The 20,334-nt window shown below is 33.8% G+C and overlaps 3 protein-coding genes and 1 long non-coding RNA gene across 8 annotated transcripts in view; 1 reads left to right on the forward strand and 3 right to left on the reverse strand.

The window, feature by feature from the left end:
- LOC127879074 (uncharacterized) overlaps positions 1-20,334 on the forward strand; it is a 192,044-nt gene that overhangs the window by 106,359 nt on the left and 65,351 nt on the right. The window lies entirely within an intron of this gene.
- LOC127879193 (uncharacterized) overlaps positions 1-20,334 on the reverse strand; it is a 341,912-nt gene that overhangs the window by 44,220 nt on the left and 277,358 nt on the right. The gene's annotated exons all lie outside the window — the stretch shown is intronic.
- LOC127879101 (S-crystallin SL11-like) overlaps positions 13,254-20,334 on the reverse strand; it is a 97,380-nt gene continuing 90,299 nt past the window's right edge. The window contains exon 11 of the mRNA XM_052425757.1: positions 13,254-13,608. Coding sequence (XP_052281717.1) covers positions 13,432-13,608 — 177 coding nt within the window. The 3' untranslated portion in view covers positions 13,254-13,431. The remainder of the gene's footprint in view (positions 13,609-20,334) is intronic.
- On the reverse strand, positions 13,900-18,502 carry LOC127879297 (uncharacterized). Its single transcript, XR_008049001.1, has 4 exons — positions 18,351-18,502; positions 17,494-17,631; positions 15,260-15,355; positions 13,900-14,010 (listed from the first exon to the last, which is right to left on the reverse strand). It is a non-coding gene; the product is annotated as an uncharacterized LOC127879297 (long non-coding RNA).

The raw sequence follows: 20,334 nt of genomic DNA on the forward strand, positions 1-20,334 counted from the left end.
GCAACTTTTAAACAAAAAGCTTTTATAAAATAGTTGTTTATGAATGTCATCTGGCACTATACTGTCGGTGTTGTGCTGCATAAAATGCTCTAATAAAGAGTTGCTTGGTAGTAAATCGTCAATAAATATTCTAATGTTGAACTGTGTGAGTTAATATAAAATATTTCATAAGAATGTATATAGATTTGTCTGTGTTAAGATTTTATTGCGATAACACATCTAGTTGACATATTCTTCATCTGATCATCTGATAATGTTTATTCCTTGATATCATCCTGGATTATATGAGGTAAATTTATTGAAAACATTCGTCTCTCGATTTTCATAGAGCACGAACGGAAAAGTGCGACTTTAACTACATATTTACTTAACTGACATAGATTTTTTTCCAATTTTCCAAAACAAGCAAACCGACTAGATATCCATTCAGATATATGATTCAAGTCATCCCTTTAGTTATAATCAAAGTGTGATTGCTCTGAACATGATCTGTATTCACCAACTATTTTAACAATTGCAAATACAGAATAGAACCAAGAACAGAATGTGCGGTTGACCTGGTACTATTTTCCTTGTACTAAAAACCTTCGTGATTCATTTTCTTCTATTGGTGTTAGTTAATAACAAAGTTGCAATCACATGATACCAATAAGATGAGCTATGTTTTGTTCATTCGTGTCATATGTTTGATTTATGTGTTTGTGCTTGTGACTGGGCTCTTGGTCACGTGCCATTTATAATTCATAATTTATTGCCATTTCAATCGACAGAAGGCACATGTAAAAATGATAGCTTACAGATCTATACAATCAGCTAAGGTCGAAAGCCAAAGGGCGAAATGTGTTTGAATTCGAATGACTCACCGGATGGTTGAATACAAACGACAGCATGTTACGAAACATGGCTTTTAAGCAATAGTAGAGCAATAAATTGAATACCAGCAAGACTTTAACTTTTCGGCTACTATCATTTAAAGTTTGCAAAGTCAATGAATGTAGCAATCATGAATGAGTCTTTCAAACAGAGAATGTCACGAAGAGTCGCTACAATATTATGTACTTGATCTGTTGGTTGCGTCTTTGAATATTTTGACCTTTCTCGAACAGCTTACGCATAATCTCAGTAAAACCGGAAATTTCATACATATATTTTATCAATATTGCGAGATTGAATGCTAGTAATAAAAATACGTAATAGAGTTATAAATTATTAATTTATGTACGCACGTTGGTTGTAATGTTATTATTTAATTTTCACAAACACGTTATTTATGATTTTATTATGAAACACTGATATGATTTTTAATACTCTTTTACGAGGTATAAAATCATCAAATATTAAATATTGAATATCCAATAAAAACTACGTCGTTATCTCACACTCATCTCTCTTATGTAAGAAATAAAACAGTATGAGTTATTCTAGATATCGCCTTAAGAAACAATTAATAACACTTTACTGAGTTAAGAAATTAAAGTTAATAAAGTTTTCAATGAAGGTTCATAGATGGAACCATTCTAAGCGAAAAGCTTTTTCTTATTTAAAAAACAGCTTTACAGGTTTGTGTTGTGAAATATTTTCTAAAACTGACTTTTCGGTTGTTCTATTATAATTCCTGTTGGTATAATATGCCTTGGAGATCAAATGTCTGTATGAATTTCAATTCATGACTGATTTTCTTCCAATATCGATAAGACATACCATATTCATTTTGACATAATAAATATCCAAGTAATTATATTTGGCAACCAAAGCCGCATGCGTGTAATTATTGCATTATGGTGAATAAAGTGTTAAACTACTTTGTTATTAAACGTTATATATTGAACCATGTTGTTCATTTAAAACATTGTAATAATATTTTGAGAAGAACTTTCCCAATCGACCATTGACATGAACATTGTCATGCAGGTTCTTTGGTCAATATAAAGTACATACATATATGCGAATCGTATAAAGAAAAATCGAGCACTAAAGCATTTACTTCTGAAATCATAAAAAATGACATTGTGATTGTAACTAAAATTATAATTCGAACCTTTGAGTTGCAACGATTTTAACCATATCTCAATTTCGTTGGATTTCTATATGACTTACAATTTCGATGAATGTTTTTGTATTCTGTGCATGTCCTGTAATGTGTGCGTATAAAAAGGTTAATATATGCAAAACAAACCTGTTTCAGATGTATCATTTTTTGCATTGCTTTTTGTGAAATGTAGTTAACAAACTACATGAGTATCAAAACACGCTTATGAATGCATACAATAAATTCATTTGATTACACATTTCCTTAATATTTCCTCAAAATGAACTTACAAAAAATAATGCCCAAGCTAATATAGCATTGAACTCAGTCAGTAATACAGAAAGCGTTGATGAAATGAAAAAAAGTAAATATGTTTTCTGTATTTGCTCTGCTTAAGCAATTTATATGTGAAAAAAACGTGCACTTCAAATGCTCATCAATACATGTTTTGCACTACTGCTATTTTTAAAGAGAACTTCAAATACTTGAAAAAACCTATATTGCCATAACAAACTGTGCTATTATGACACGTTTATTTCATTAAATGCATAAAGATTTTAATATAACAAGCATTTTAAACATAACCTACCTTTTTTATATTACTAGTGTCTTATCGTGAAAGAAAAAGCTATGTAACGGAATATCTTCATATTTTAAATTTTATCAATATGCCAATGTTTTGTCAATTTCACCACAATAAACGGACGGGAAATTGTTAAACACAGCAAAGCTTTCATGCTAATAAATGAGAAATACATTACACATTGAACCTCTTTTAACCATATGCATTTTAACGAACGTTTTCTTTGAATTTCTGGATGGAACTAAGTTCAGAACATCACCTCATGGTTTGTTGCAAAGTAAACCACACATATTTTCCTCTTTTATATAAAGGAAACAAGTCGTGGGACGTGGTAGAATTAAACGTTAAGTTAACAGTTCATTAAATATTAATTGTACATGCAAATTATGTCTCATTTAACACTCATTGAAGTCAATTTAAATGCAGATCAGTTGTGTCAGTTAGAGATATACCGACTAATATGCAAACATGAAATCGCATTCATTTCACAGAATGCACGAACACGTGTATATGGTAAACGACTTAAAAGGCTGCACACTGAAAACAAAAGTTCAATGCATGCTTAGATGGATTTTTGTAATTAAATGCAATGATCATTCATTTCACGTTACTGTTATGACGTTGGAAAGTACTCGGTGCGAAAGAAATATACCATTGTCTGTATCCTTAGCACGAAATTCACTTACATCCCTGTCTTAAAGGCTCATGTAAAGAAACTTTACGATAAAATCTTCACAAAATGGTTCTTATCCGCTATTTCAAAACGTGATTTTTTTGTATTCGGTAAGGGGTTCATAAAAAAAAGTTTCTGATTTATGTAATGTTCTCAACCATGAACTGATCGACCCAATCACACTGAGTAGGTTCTCAACATTTATATTTTTATGTTATATTGACAACTGTAGCCTGTCTGAAGTGTCATGTCATAGTGGTGAAAAAACATAATAAGCTTTTGCGCATTCTCTTGTAGCCGTGAGTTAAGAAAGTAAATTGAGTTTTTTTTACTTCAAATTAAGAACACACAATATAAAGTGTCGAGAAAGGTTATATATGTATAACAAAATACAGAAACACTATATTGTTCTACCAAATAGTATTTGAAATATATATTTTCAATTTGAGAAACATGTACTGTCGTTTGACTGGAATAAATTTCTCATACAAAAACTGCTTGTTTCATTCAAAAAGAAAATAAAGATTTTAATCGAACAGTTTCTAATTGGTTAAAATAAAGTATTTAGCTATTCCAAGAGATATTCAAGCGATATAATACGAAATAGCATACTACTTTTTAATAAATATGATTAACATTACGATTTTAAAGTACAATATGACACGATTGAGAAAAAAGCTTGGGACTTATACTATGTCTGTCTTTTGTCAGTTGGATGTTCGGCTGAAATGGTGTAAACTATCTAACATGTAATGACAATTTACAAAAATGTCAAAGCCATGAATAGAGTAAACTATGCGTAGGTTAAAATCTATTGTATATGAATGTGTAAATTATGTAGGATATAATACAAACAGTGTATGGGAATAATGTAGAATTCGAAAGACGGCAGAAGTTTGCATTCATCAGCATTAATTTATAATATGCCCAATATAGTAAGACAGGGATACAAAGTGGTAAAACATTCGCACCTAAGGACAGGGAAAGATAAGTTTTATTTCTAAAAGGGTATTATTCTTTCTTGTTCTACCTTCCTTTGAAGCGCTGTTAATCATAACTTGAAACGACATGTTGCTCTTTCCCGCGTAACTGCATAATTTACGAGACAATACCATAAACGTATTTAATCAGCAATAACCTTAACTATGTAACCTATTTATTAAAATGAAATGATTTATTTAAGCCATACAACCATTATGTATGCATCACGCTGAACACAAAGTTACTGAAATAAAATGTCATTTAACGGCGTCTTTTTAAATTAAGGTCAGATGTAATGGTGTTCATTAATCGATCCCGTTTGATGATGACCTTCATTCGTAGCGCACTGATCATTTCGCATCGTATAACTTTGACAATGCAGAAATCTTTGAAATGTAAACGGGTAAAAAAGTCGTCGTGGCTATGTATGCGTGTTTTCAAAATCTAACAAAACGATATTCACGAATTCGAATCTATAAAAGGCTTAATGACCGATATAGAACACTTAATACTTAGTTGAGTGTGTCCCCCGGTACTTTAAGTTTGAAACGTTGGAGTTGCTGCTGCTGCTAAATTAATGAAAACGAATATGTTAAAAACTAAATCCCTGCTGGTCTGTATGTATCTTGCCTCAGTAAAGAATATTGTCTAATATTGTCTCATAATGAAGATCACTCACCATACACACAGTGATATATTTGTTAAGTTGTATGTTTGACCTTAAGCAATCACACGTTTATTTACATCAATACTCCATAAAATGTCATATAAAGAAACTTCGAGATAAATATGGCTGGTCAAGCATAAACAAATGAATTTGGTTATTCACACGAGATAGCTGGATTCCTTGGGGAAAAAATGAACCTCTATTACAAAAGAATCCAGTAAACCTTCAGAAAATATTATCTATTTGTTATTTTGTGATCAGTTGAAAATGTGTAGGTGATTAAATTTGGATTTTAAAGTGATTTGTCCCGAGTGTTTTCACTCCTCACCTTTTGTACAAACAACGATATTTCCTTAGACGTATGAGTGTACTCGGGTTGCTTATTTTATCATCTTTCTCAAGATAATAGTAATCTTGTATTGCATACAAATATACAGGTTCACGTTGTGCTACGAACAAGGGTTTGTTTGTTGCTATTTCGATTAATTTAAATAAACACACGTTTAAATTTATAAACACAGTGAGGAACTGTTAGCTTAATGGCGGTATCTTCACGTTGACATGAATTTCGTTACAACACTCTATCGTTCAACGTTGACAATCAAAACTCGGTATTTGACACCCAGCCATGTCATTTACAAAATTATGACGATTTGTAGAGATATATTAAGTGGGGTGATATGTTGTTCGTTCTGTCATCGAACTACGGGCAGCAATGTTTTCTCCACGAGAAGTTATATGTTTGCTTTCCGATTCCGATAAGCCATTGTTAAGTGACATTATGGTGCATAATAAAATCAACGAGTGTTTTATACAAGACTTCATCGGCATTTCACTAAAAATTAAGCAAGGTTTTATATCGTATGACAAATCAGTATTTAGAAAATACAAAAGACGCATTTATGAACGTGCGTACTTGATTTGGATATGATGCTTCAATTTATTATATCCAAGCATGACCGAGAGATCTGATTTAATGAAATAAATAGTGAGTTATTAAAAAGGATGCATCTACTTTTCTGTGCTTATGTATTATTACATGTTGAATACAAGGATATGTATTTGATGCTAAAATGTGAATATAATGCCGGGTCAACTGTGATGATTGGGCATCCACAAGAGGTTAAGACTAATAATTGTATGATTTGCATTCAAATACAAATATGTCACTTATATGGCGCAAAATTATTGTTAAAATATTCTATTGCGCTTCACAAACACTGCACATTGGTTATCCGTAAAAAAGATTTAACAAATTAGTTTTAAGTCTTGATCTAAAACAGACCGCATTGCCAATGTTTTTTAAGTGCTTGGTAGATTGTTCCGCCACTTCGGGCCAACAACAGCTAAAGATCTATCCGCCATCTTAGTTTTCTTCCTGGGAATACAAGAATGCAGTCACTTTGTAATCGAAGTCTATACCGACTACTTGCTGGGACAAACATTTCTTGCAAGTGACCAGGAGCATTACCATGGACAACACGAAAGACCATAACCAGGACTTTGTACATGATTCTAGCTTTTACTGGTAGCCAGTGGAGTTGTTTCAAGAGTTGAGCACTTGGTTGATCAACTGACGCATTCAGGACCACTCTTGCGACATAATTTTGAGTCCGCTGAAGATCAATATGGGAGTGTACAACACCATGCACTAACACCTCCGCTGACTTCTGTGTCAAATGCCTGCGTATGGCTTTTAGATTACGCAATTGCATTTGGGCAATTTTGCACTTGTTCGTGATGTAAAGGTCAAGGTTAAGAGTGTTGGTCATTGTCACACCGAGATCTCTCACATGGTATACTAACTTAACCTTGCATCCTCCAACACTCACACTTGATATGGACATTTTAGATAATTGTTGACTTGTTCCGTATAAAATAATTTCTGTCTTTCATTGGTGCATTTTCAGTTTGAAAGTCGTCATCCAGTTTATAATATCATTGAGACACTTATCAAGTTGTTGTAGAACGTATGCGTCATTTTCATGATTTCCTGTCTGAATCTTGAAGGCAATCAGTGTGGTCGTCTGCATACAGATCAGCTGGATACTTTTGAACCACCTTGTTAAGGGCCGATATATACAGAGTGAAAATCACTGGTCCGGCACAGGAGTTTTGGGGGACGCCGAATCTCAAAGGCCGACAGATGAAGATTGTTCAATCAAAACCTTCATTGTTCTGTAAGTAAGGTATGACTCAATCCATTTTAATGGGATACCTTGGATTCCAAACTCATTTGGATAATTTGAATAAGAATATGAATATCAAAAGTGTCAAACGCAGCACTTAGGTCTATCATTATTACAATGGTTTGGCGGTTATTAGGTTTGTGTCTATGGTCTCCAAAAGGTCATGGAACATTTTAACCATGGCTGCCTCTACTCCATGATGTTTACGATAGGCACTTTGATATGTTGGCAGGAGGTTATTTGACTCAATGTGGTTGTTTATCTGATGTATTGCAGCCTTCTCAAGAATTTTTGAGAGAAATGTTAGATTTCACACAGGACGATAATTGTGCAGTTCAAGTGGAAGCCCTTTCTTCTTTAAAATAGGTTTAATGACAGCTCCCTTCAACTCGTCAGGAAACACACCAGAGAGCAGTGAGCGGTTGACGACATTCCCTGGTTCAAAACACGCACTCCTTTTTTAATCATTTGTGTTTGTCTTGTACATTTGCACTGTGTGCGATTGGCATTTATTTGTCGCTAGCCATGAAAACTTACCTCTAAGAGATGACAATATGTGTAAACCGATGATGCATCATCCACAATAGTAGCCTTTTATACAACATTAACATAATCTCATAATTTTCATATTGTATTAAATCTTGCATTACAAATGCGGTAAATACACGTGAATATTTCATGAAAATATAACATGGAATCACGTACAACTTTGGTGCGCTTTAACCTTGTATCTAGATGGCAATTTCAGAATTGCGCATAATGTATAGAGGATATTTGTTCATGTCAGTGTAAGATCGTTTGTTATTTCACGAGTGATCATAGAAAATATATATAGAAATTGCGCAACCCGTGAAAATATTATTTTTCTATGATCACGAGTGAAATAACAAACGATTTTACGCTGACATGAACACATTTTCTGTTTCTTTTATGCCCTTTTTTCAAGAAAATAATTAACAGCTGTTTCACTTTCGCTGAAAAGTTACCCTTTCTCGGTGTTTCTCCAATGCCGTGCCTAAATACATTTCAAAATACAAAATGACGTCATTAGTGTGACGAATGACGTCATTATACCACCGAAATTCTCAAGTTAAACTCTTTTACAATGTAAATAAACGGTGAAAAAAGCATAAAATAATCAAAGCGTTGTAGGCGCTGAAGGCCTGTGGCTTGATTTAGTGTGAGATAAAATGCATTTAGGATGTATTGACCGAATTTCTCCATTTGTCCGAATTTATACGGATTGACCCTAGCGGTTGAGTTCAGAAGCTCAGAGACTGGAAGAAAAGACAATATTTGTGTATATACTACACTATACATAGACGGTGGAGGACTACACGATACTGGTGGTGTGAACGATAACCTTTTGTTCAACTCTACAGATCTGGTAGAGGTTTTTCTACATAGGCGGTGAAGATATACAACACAACAACAACATGGCCGCAGAAAAACTGTTATTGTTGGCGTCAAATAAATCACGTTCAATAGCCTAAAATAGCTTTCTATTACATAATTAACAGATCAGGAAAACACTCATACTTCCTTTGTAATGTGTATACAAAAGAAAATCCACTAACCCTGATAAAGAAAGGTGTACAGATTGTGTACTTTGTCTCACGTAGAACTTTTCGCGCTCGATTTGCGCGCTCGATCTGTGCAGTGAAATACCATATCCAGTTACTTCGTCTATTTCCGAGAATGATCGTGAATATTTGTTCTTATTGTTTTACATTTTCTTATTTCTGGAATTTCTTGTTAACGCAAAATAAAATAACAATATTTTAAAATATGTTTATACATACCAAATATAATGTCTTCATAAAATGTCTCAGAAAAAAAATATTCTTACTGTCTCCGTAAACACTAGTATCTTTTCGGCCTAGACCGTCAAGTAGGGAACCTTTTTCTCGCATGTATTTGTAACCAATAAAAACTATGTCGTAGCCAATGCTTAGCAATTTTGCTTCAATAATATTTTTTACACTTTGATGACACTGTCATGTTATATAGTAACATTCTGTATTTACAAGGCGGGTTAATGAGATCTGCGAAGAACTACTTTTATTGCGCATGAATTAAGTGGTAAATCGGAGTTTGGGGAATTAGGTTTTTAGCAGACAGTCAATTCGAATAGGCTCAGAAATTGATATAACTACTATGGCCTTGGGGCTACGCCCCATGCCAAAAAGAAAATTGGTTGGAATCGGTGGAATGGCGATTTTAATTCACTCGTGATCATAGAAAATATACATCAAATTATTTATGATAATCTAAAAAAAGAAAAAGGAGTTCCGAAAATGTGTTCTTTTCAACCATTTTATTGGTTCATATCCAATTGAAAGAATAATTTTAATGAGATTTAAGTACTCACATATCAAGCGATGGATGGGCGGTAAATTCAAGTGCAAACAATCAGAGGAAATGGGAAAAGTTTTTACCAAATCCCTGAAGCGTGTTAAACGCGTGTTATCAAACCTATGAAAAAACGAATTGTTGAAATATGTTATTCTTAAGAGCCTCTTACTATTTAAGTAGCATAGTTAGGTGTTAAGTAATGTTTCAATCTATGCAGATGATTAATTTTGTATTAAAGGGGCCGTCCAATGGATTGGTAAATTGACAAAATTAAAAAAAAATTGTTTCAGATTCGCAAATTTTCCTTTTTGTTATGATATTTTTTAGGGAATAGTAATACTGACCATTTAACATGCTGTTAAATATCCATTACATGCATCTTTTGACGATTTGAAAACCTGAAAAATATTAAGCGTCATTTCGATTGAATAATTTGGAAAGTTTTGTTGTTATAATTATATTTTGGCAAATTATGAGAATTGCTTATATAGGTAAAAAATACATCCGCTCTAAGCATGAGTATGGATGGTCGAGTGGTCTAGGCGGAGGACTTTTTACTCCAGAACTCCAGGGGTCAGTGGTCCGAGCCCTGTTGAGGTTTCCATTTTTCCTTTTTTTAAATTGTATTTTTTTTCTACTAGAGATGTTAAGGTCAAATGTTTAAATGTATCAATATAAAGCATTTAATGACATGCTTCAATACATGCCAAAATCCATTGGACGGCCCCTTTAAGTTAAAGTTTCAATTATGTGTTAATTGCAAAAAAACGTCTAAATAGATATTTAAAACAAACAAGCATTTGAATCATTGTAAGAAAACAGTATTAATCGTTTACGAGTCGTTAAGATTTCTCGTTTAGCAACTGAATTTATTAATATTAGTTTATTTTTATACTAACACGCATTAATGTTATTATAGGATGAACATTGCCTTTTTCGACAGTTCTTCTTCATATAGCAAATATGGATGCATCGGTTTAAGAACTGGTGTTGCTATGTGTTTTATGAAATTATGATATTTATGTTTTTACTTACGTTTACATCGAAGTGCGTTCATTTCGTATATTGACATATATAATTAAAAAAACGTGATTTATTCCTAATTAACCGAAAAATCATAATGGAAATTTTATCAATTGGATGACGCTTGTTATATATTATCAAAGTCCGATTAATTGTTTTGTAAAAGAAATATCGGTTCTCATTTTTTACCCTAGACAGTTGATATTTCTTAGTTTAAACATATTTATTTAAAACAAGCATTTTCATGCATATAATTTCATGCAACCTTTATAAAAATAATAACATGCTTGAATGGGATGAAAACGAGAGACAATGTTGTATATGCTTCTTCTCCCTCGCCTTGGAATATATACATATGTATGGTTTAGTACGAATATAATTACATAATAAAATAATAAGTAAAGAAACACCCTAGGCAAAAAGAGCAACTCCGATGACAGGGTGGCAATTGTTATAGATTAAAGGACGAAAGTTGGAAAGTGTAGGAGAAAATGTGGGTGAAGTTTGGGAAAATAAGGAAAATGTTTTGAAAGAATCTGTAAAATATTTACGTATCATATCGCTTACTATCGATAATAAATTTATGAATTGCATCAGGCTAAGTAGTCACGTGTTTCGACTCCCTATAGAATAGTTTCAATGCATGGTACGGAATATACAGATATCGTGTTTATAAGTTCACCACGGATATATGCAACTGAGTGCATTCGAGAAAATAATGTGATGTCGTTTCGTGGAGTCCACAGAGACGCAGAGGTTAAGTTATGATGTTCAGTCTGAAAAGATGTTCAATAAGGGCCCTACAATTTGTTCTTAAGTGCGTATGCAGCATTGGAGAGCATCTCGCGCCGGATGAAAAAAAGGATTTGGAGTCGGTCGATCTATGTTAATGTGCCTTTTAAAGGAAATGATCGATTTGGCGTTTTTGACATCGTCGGGAAAACTAATCCATTAAGATATATTAGATGGTAGGGACGAATGTTAGTACAGTGATGTTCGGGTCTGTATTGTTTGAAGATGTCAAGAATTTCTGAGAGAGTAATTGCTGCCTGTCTCAACTGTTACGGGCTAAAGAGATTGTAAGTAAGTAGGCACATTACTAGAGTTCATTTTATACATTTATATTAATTTATGTTTACGTCTTCGTTGACTTTTCTCCCATCCTGGCTCATTATAAAGATCGTCTAATGAGACAAGACGCGTGCATCCAGATAATATTCGAGCGGCTTCCTTTTCGATCTTTTCTAGTTCGTCATTTTCATTTTGTGTACAATTATCAAGAACAACATCGGAATATTCAAGAATTGGTCTCAGAATAAAACGTTTATTTTCTCAAGAGTTTTCTGTCAATAATTATTTTTAATCGGGACATTATATGAACTTGTGTCCATGCATTTTCCTTAATAAAAGATATATGTGCATGCCAAGTACAATCATTAGACATAAATACATATAAGTGTTCATGAACATTGACAACAGGTACAGTAATGTTCTGCATAGTCAGCGATGGATGAGATGGTTTATTATTTTTACGAGATATTAGGTTTGATTCGGATAATGATAGTCTAAAGGATACTAACCATGTATCACCCCAATTGGAGATTGTATCAATGTCTGATTCAAATATGGCTGCAGTTCAATTTGGCGAGTTCATGACCATGAAAAGACTAGTATCATCAGCAATCAAATATATGTGTGCTTGTATGCCAGCGATAATGTCATTTACATACACTAGAAACATAAGTGGACCTAGAACAGAGCCTTGAGGAACTCCAGCGATCGGATTTAAATGCGCTCCCGGTAAGATTAATGTTTGCTTATGATCAGAAAGATAATTTCACAAACAGGTAAGATTCTTCGAATGCCTGCTTGTTGTAGTTTGTATATTGTCCTTTGCGTCATACTTTATTATAAGGGTAACTTACTCGTATATAAAACAAAATACAGCTCTGACCTCAAGGCCATCGTCAAGGGCTCTGCAAAATATAATGTAAATATATGTAAGCTGATTCACAGTCGAGTCACCAGGCAGAAGCCAGACTGAGTGGGCGAAAAAAAAAAGAACTTCAATGAAGAAAATTTAAAATGTGTTTATGTAATTTTCTAATAAAGACCTTCTCGATAGTATTTAACAATTTTATAGGTCGATAGTTTGACACTACGGATGGATCATCCTTTTTGAAAATTGGACACACATTAGAAATTGTCCAACAAGAAAGCATTTTTAAGTATTTAAACAAGAGTTGAACAAATCACACAATCGGTAGCTTAATTGATACATTGACTTTTTTAATGATTCGATTATCAATTCCATCAGGACCGGATGCTTTGGATGCTTTTTTTGATTCCCTAGCTTTAGGCATTTGAGTGAGTCAATGACTTTTCCTGTGTTATATGAATACTTTGAAGACAGTTACCGTTTGAGTTGTTCATATGTGTATGATTGTGGTTCTTTCGTGAATTTAACATTGAAAAGCAAGATCCCTGAATAGACAGTTAATTTGAAAGCATACCTGATGTTCGGACGCAACCCGTTTTTCTCTATAATTGTATGTCCATTTTTATGGATAACATACAACGAAAAACATACTATGACGATTCTATAAGCAATATGTAATGCGTAAAAACAAACAATTGTCATATTTGTCGATATCGTAGTGGGAGTTGCGGAAAATGTTTTGCAACTGGAAGAAAATATAACCGAACAATAGATAAACTAACAACACCTAGCGCAACACACAAAGCAATTCATATATACATTACCAATGAAAACAGTATGTTAAACGCACATGCAAGGAGGGCCAAACTTACTTTATTTCCGGAATGAATTATCACACGTTCTATGCGATTATATATAACGTATGTATAACAAAGTTAATGCAAGGCGCATTTATAAATAACATCGCTATGAACAATTACACAATCATCGGTTTATAGGTCAGTGTGTGGTCTGTTAGCGAGATAATACCTTATTTTGGGAATGCGCTCTGTGTTCCTCCCGTTTTCAGACAATCGCGTGTAGTTATTGAAAAGAGGCCGGTCTAATGGTGTCACGTGGGCCTCAGTGTGCTCGATGTACACGTGCAGCGCGAGGTCAGCGAGCGTTAACTGAAAATACAATATCTTTGTTCGAACTATGTAGTCAATAGATATTGTGAATCTCGCAAACCGCATAATCTCGGTAAAATTGTACATGGTTAGTTCAATCGTTGTTGAATGCGAAAAGGCTACGGTATATACGCTTTCTGATATGTTCATGTTCTCTTAATATATACTATTTATACAATATTTAAACTTGAAATGAAAAAAGTACGATATTTTTTTCATATGGTGATATGGTTTTTCATATGTTAATATGGTCTTTGCATATTTTTTGTATTCGTTTGCACAGTACAAGCATACCCCATCGCCGACTGCGATATTGTCTCTACCTCCTACTGCAACGAGGTTCTCGAGAAACTGCAGATACTTCGGACAGTTATCCTCGAAGAACTCCGCCTTGACTCTTGCCTGGAAAACAAATATGGCGTGTTTATAAGTTTAATACTGCCTTAGCAATTATTTGTCTGAAACAGTTTATCTTCACATCTGAAAACACAACACCAAGAAGTTTCAAATTGGTTACTGTATATGACAATCTATAGTGGCCATTATCAATATAGTTTAAAGTCTGTCCCTGAGGTCAGAATTTGTACTTAAATTGCAAAATCAAAACATATATTCTCTGAATTCAGAGCTTTTTTATGTTTAATATAAAAAAATAAACAGTGTACAGCCGTTCCTTTAACAAGGAATGAGGTCGAAACTGGTGATAACCCAAGGTTCATGTGGTTTATATTTGCTTAATAGGGAGGCTTCATGTTTGGCATGCTTAAATACTCATTAAATTATGTCACTGGTGTCAACACTGACCAGGCAACTGTGGTCATATGGTTTTAATATGTTCTAGTAGTCGATGTAGTAGAGAATTTACATTAAAATTTGCTGGTAAAGCCGACAGGCTTTTAGATTGCGCTGTTTATATTTAGGACATCACTTTTCTTCTAGCCGTGCTCCACGAAATATGTTCGAATTACAAAGAATAGGAAAATCAGCCACCCATCGGGGAAAACATTTCAAGTGGTATCTGGGTCTTATGTTTAAGTGCGACAGGGCCACGGAGCACGTCTGTATTCGCTCGGCCTTAAAATTACATTCACAATAGTTCATTACAATATTAATACTTTTAATGTAGTGTTCTAGATTGTGTATCCGAGATATTAGTTCATGTAGTTTATACTCTTTCTGTCGCGTTTGGAGTTTCCTGAAATTTGAGCACTCCGAAGAAAATATCCACCACTGTCTCTATGATCTGGTCTACCAGCGTCATCTCTTGTGCGTTCTTACCATACAGTTTGGAAAAAAATAAAATATACAGAAAGGCACGGTAAATGATTGCTGCTGAATAAATTTACATTTCAATATTTATCTGAACTAGTTGTGACTTATTTATTTCGACATAAATTTTTTTAGCATGTCGTTTCGACAAACGATTTGAAACAATGCATTTTTCAATGCCTTTTTACAATCGTTCCGTTACTTTCTTTTCGGTCTGAAACATAGCATGTAATATAATTATCTAAATCAATTCTTAATATATGTCGATAACATTTCTGTAACATATATGTCTGACAAAACGTGTGCTAATAAACAAATAATAATCATAGCCATTAATACACATTTTGAAAACATCTTACCATATACTAGTACATGTAATTACCAAATTGCCTGGCCAGGTAGCGAGTTATCGCCATGCTCTGTGTGACGTTCGTCCGTCCGTCAACCTCGATCACTGGTACGACATACTGGGGCATTGCTGGAATATTTAATATTTTCTTGTAAGCAAATATGAGCCGCGCTCAGAAAATTGGGTTTCATTCATGTGCGTAAAGGTTCATCCGAGATTAGCCTGTATAATCCGCAGAGGCTTATCACACGCTGGGTATGCGGATACTTTGATACAGATGGCACTTCGATTCCAGATAACAACAAAAGCCACGCGCGAGAGGTAAGTTCATCAGTTTTTTTAAAAAGTTATATCATATAGATTAGTTTTTTAGACAAGGCGCATGATCGAGTTTATAAATGGTGTATCCTTTTCAATTGCAAAGAAAAACATCACGAAAGAATGGTAGATTTTTCCCCCCAAAATAGAAAATTCGGTCGGAAAACAGCAAACTGGATGAACAGTTAACATTTCAACGAAATAAAACTACTTAGAAATATTTCAGGAAATTGTTTGATATTCCAGCATGTAGAGTAATCACTGTGCTTCAAATACTGACATTTTGATAGTATTCAATAAAATATAAACGAAGATAGAGCATGTTTTAATAAGTGGTATTCATGAAGTTGCGGATACTTTGATTCCCGATATAGGGCGGTTCAGATAACAGAGACTTTCAACAAATTGGACACTCTGATAACCGAGTTTTATCTTCTACCTGAAATGCATTTATGTATATTATGGCTATTCTTACCAAAAATTTTGAAGTACGAATCAATTTGCATTGTCAAGCCCGACACATTAGGAATCTTTGCATTAAGTAATTACATATACATGTACACATGTAAAATATAACCAATGGCGTTGTTCGTTTTCAAAAGTCTTATTTCTATTAATTTATATAATTAATATTATCCGTGCAAATTTTAAATAAGATTCAAATGCTTATTTCGGAAGTAATATATTTCAAGTGACGACCGAAAATAATTGTATTAATAATAAACTTGATTTTTAGTGGTAAATTAAGATTAAGAGATTTGAAAATACAACGAATCATGTGGATCAACACGACTGTGTTCCATTGAACTTATAGCAGGACTCTAGATAAGGGGAGCAAGGGGTCTTAAAGCGGCCAATACACCTCATAAAATCCTTTATCATTAGTGCTAATAAGAATCGCATCATGAAGACGATACTTATGCGTATCCACAAAATTTAAAAGAGATTTGAAAACTCCCTTTATATTGAGCTTTACACTTCCCTTTCCCTTTTATTATCATATTCCAAAGGGATAAGAACATATTTCGGTAATTCGTTTTTAATTTACGTCAGCACATACATTTTTATTTATTACCTGCTTACTTTAACAGTATTCCACAGCGAATTCTGCATTTCTGATTAACTAAATACAGTGTGTTATATCTGGTAAAAAGTGTCGAGGTATCTGGAATCGAAGTGCCATTGGCTTTGAGATGATCGGTAAAAGAAGTGTCCATGAAACTTTGGCATCCGACTCTTAAAACATTTTGATTTCCTCAAATACGTTATTCAACTAAACTTTAACATGTTGTAACATTAATGGACATATTGATCTTTTATTTCGATTAGTTGGCACGTTCTTGGTTTTTTTTTCCAAGTATTTTTATTTTGTTGAAATACGTACTGATCATCGAATTCATGAAGATTATCGATGAAATTTTATCTCATTTTTATAATCCACTGTTTTTTTTTTCACGACTTTCTTGCTCCGCTATACGAAGTACTATACCATTAATCGACCAAACAATGTTACGTGTCTGAAAACCAAATGAACAGAATATAAATGCAAAAAAGCTAAAGAACTCAATTCTCGCGCGTGGCTTTTGTTGTTATCTGGTATCGAAGCGCCATCTCTTATCAAAGTATCCGCATACCCGGCGTGTATCATGGACGAAACTTTCCGCTTGTATGGTATTTTTCGTTCAAATGAAGTCTTTTTTTAGCGCCAAATCAGTTTAAGTGGAAAGTATCGTTCCAGATTTGCCTGTGCGGACTGAATCTGGGAAGACACTTCCATCACATACAATTATCCCAGTTTTCCAAGAACGAGGCACATATGATTCGGCCAATTCTTTTGAGTCCATTAAATCGACCTTTACGCATGTCTGTCTTTATTACCTTGCAAAGTTATAAGAACACACACGAACAAAATTTAAGTTGCATTGTATTTAAAAGCGCCAGTCACTCACTGTATTTAATAACGGGTCACTCTTTGAAGAAGTCTATCCTACGGTCGATAAAGGTTTGACCCACTGCTGTGAAAATCATTCGAGATAGTTCACCACGGCCTTTCCAGTCGAAATAAAACAATTTGTAGCTGTGCTCTTCTGAAATTCGCAATACTCAAAACGGTTAACCGATGGGATGTTAACGATTGCTTCGTGAGTTTCTCTCCTGTGGAAATACTAAATATACATTTACGATAAATATGTTTGTCAAGAAAGGACATGAAATAGAAAATATTAAATGAAAATAATAACTTAATTTTATATCCTATTTATAAATTTGTGTTGTAGTTATACTATTTGTGAAGAAACAGTAATACTGAACATTTAACATGCTCTAAAATATCCATTAAAAGCATATTTTGAAAAACCTGAAAATTTTAAAGCATTGCAAAGCCAAACGATTGAATAATTTGGAGAGTTCTATTGTTGTCGTTTTATTTTGTGACACTACAATGATTACTTAAATAACGTATAAAACACATCACTCAACGTATGAGAGCGGATGGCCGAATAGTCTAAGCGTTAGACTTTTACTTCAGGGGTCAGCGGTTCGATCCTAGTTGAGGATTACTTGTTTTTCTTTCTTTAATTGTATTCTTATTTTTACTGGAGCTTTTTAGATCCAATGTTTACATTCATCAATATTAAGCAATTAATGGCAAACGTCAATACATGCCAAAATCTGTTAAAAGGTCCCTTTAAGATAAATTTACCGTACAAAGCATAATAAGACATTATCTTAAACATATTAATACGAAATCTTTGAACGCGTATTGAGAAGTATTTATCAAACGCAGATATAAATGTGTGGAACTCACGTGTCGGCCGCCGTGTGCTCTGCTCGTGGAGCTGCCCTGTAGCGTCGCCGGACCTGATTTCCGGTAATACACACTCGAACTTTCGGTTTTCCGAGAAATGAACAATAAGGCCGACTCCAACCGCTATCAGGATGACCAGGAAACATAGGATAAATGCTGCAAGAAAGTATAGTATTGAAGAATCGCGAGATTTGTATGTGCAATTTAAATGTGTGAACATTTTCATAATTAAACTAGTTCCTACATATTTGGCATTATTACATATGTTATATTAAAGATACTACTACTACTACAACTACTACTACTTCTTCTAGTAGTAGTAGTAGTAGTAGTAGTAGTGGTAGTAGTAGTAGTAGTTGTAGTAGTTGTAGTAGTAGTAGTAGTAGTAGTAGTAGTAGTAGTAGTAGTAGTAGTAGTAATAGTAGTAGTAGTAGTAGTAGAAGTAGTAGTAGTAGTAGTAGTAGAAGTAGTAGTAGTAGTAGTAGTAGTAGTAGTAGTAGTAGTAGTAGTAGTAGTAGTAGTAGTAGTAGTAGTAGTAGAAGTAGTAGTACATGTAGTAGTAGTAGTAGTAGTAGTAGTAGTAGTAGTTGTTGTTGTTGTAGTTGTTGGTGTTTTAGTGGTAGTAGTAGTTCTTTTTTATTATTGTTATTGTTGTAATAGTACACTTATTGTTAAATCTTACGCAGACTATAAACCGGTTACCTTTTCCAAAAGTCAAATGAAAGCCCAACTCTCCGTTTCTTCCTGTCCCCATTTTGCTTGATCGTATGTGGAATTTGGAGTCACTGTATATACCAGGCTGATATCTCCGGTATTAAGTTTTACTCTCAGCTAACTTTATTCCTCATAGACACACGCGGTTATCTACAACAACTTTGCAAGATCGTCTAATCATCTCTAGTATTGTCACGTTACTAGACAAGACAGTTTCCCCACGCACCATTTGTATAAGTTGTTTGCTTGCGAGCAAGTAATGTTTATACCGTCCGTTAAAATCCCGATTCCTTAGGTACTGAAACCTGAGAACTCAAAAAATCTCTGTTTAAGTTGTGAAATAGACGTAAGATTTTCAACAACATTTATTCACAACTTGATACATAATGTGACTATTTAATTATATTGAATAAGTTTGGACGGATCACATATTATAGAAATATCAATTATACATTTTTAATTGTACTTGTCGCGGATGCATACTTTAAATAGTCCCTTATGTGCTGAGCAATCGTGATACACCGACTATATGCGATTTATTTATGTATCCTACATTAAAAGGGATAAATCCAGACGGTAAATATTAAATTGACCCATTTATGCCTAGTGGACTCTCCCATCCTTCTAAATTGGATCAATCTATTTCCATAATTAGGGATGTCTAGCATATTTATTTCTATATTTAGAATATTTCTTACAGAAATTCCTTTAAGCAAACAGCGCTGACCCAGATGAGACGCCGCATCATGCGGCGTCTCATCTGGGTCTACGCTGTTTGCCAAGGCTTTTTTTCTAGACGCTAGGCATAAATGATTTAAGTATACAACGAAACAGGAATGTTAATCGGGTACTATCAGCATCACTTAAAGAGTGTGTGCCTATTTACTTCGTATGTAGTGTTTGATAGTTATTTCTTCATAGTTGTGCATTATGCCCACGGGTATATATTGACACACATTCTGAAGAATAATTATTTAAATTTTAGTGTCAAAAATGTACCGCTTTAAAGTATTTGAAAAGGAATTTCACACATGCATCAAGAGTGTGTCTTAAAAGTTGTGCATATATTTTACCATAATAAATGTTTGATGATGTTTATTTACAATGACTTAACGTAGATAATAAACATGTCTGAAAAACGTGAAAGTTAATTTTATTTGTCAAAGCCACATACATAAGTTCTTATAGCTCAGTTTGTCAGCAGATCAGTCAAACACCACAATCAGCCATTGCCGTGTGAACCATTTTGACAGACTTGAATTATTAAGCT

Source organism: Dreissena polymorpha, chromosome 1, assembly GCF_020536995.1.
Source record: "Dreissena polymorpha isolate Duluth1 chromosome 1, UMN_Dpol_1.0, whole genome shotgun sequence".
Classification (NCBI taxonomy): Eukaryota; Metazoa; Mollusca; class Bivalvia; order Myida; family Dreissenidae; genus Dreissena; species Dreissena polymorpha.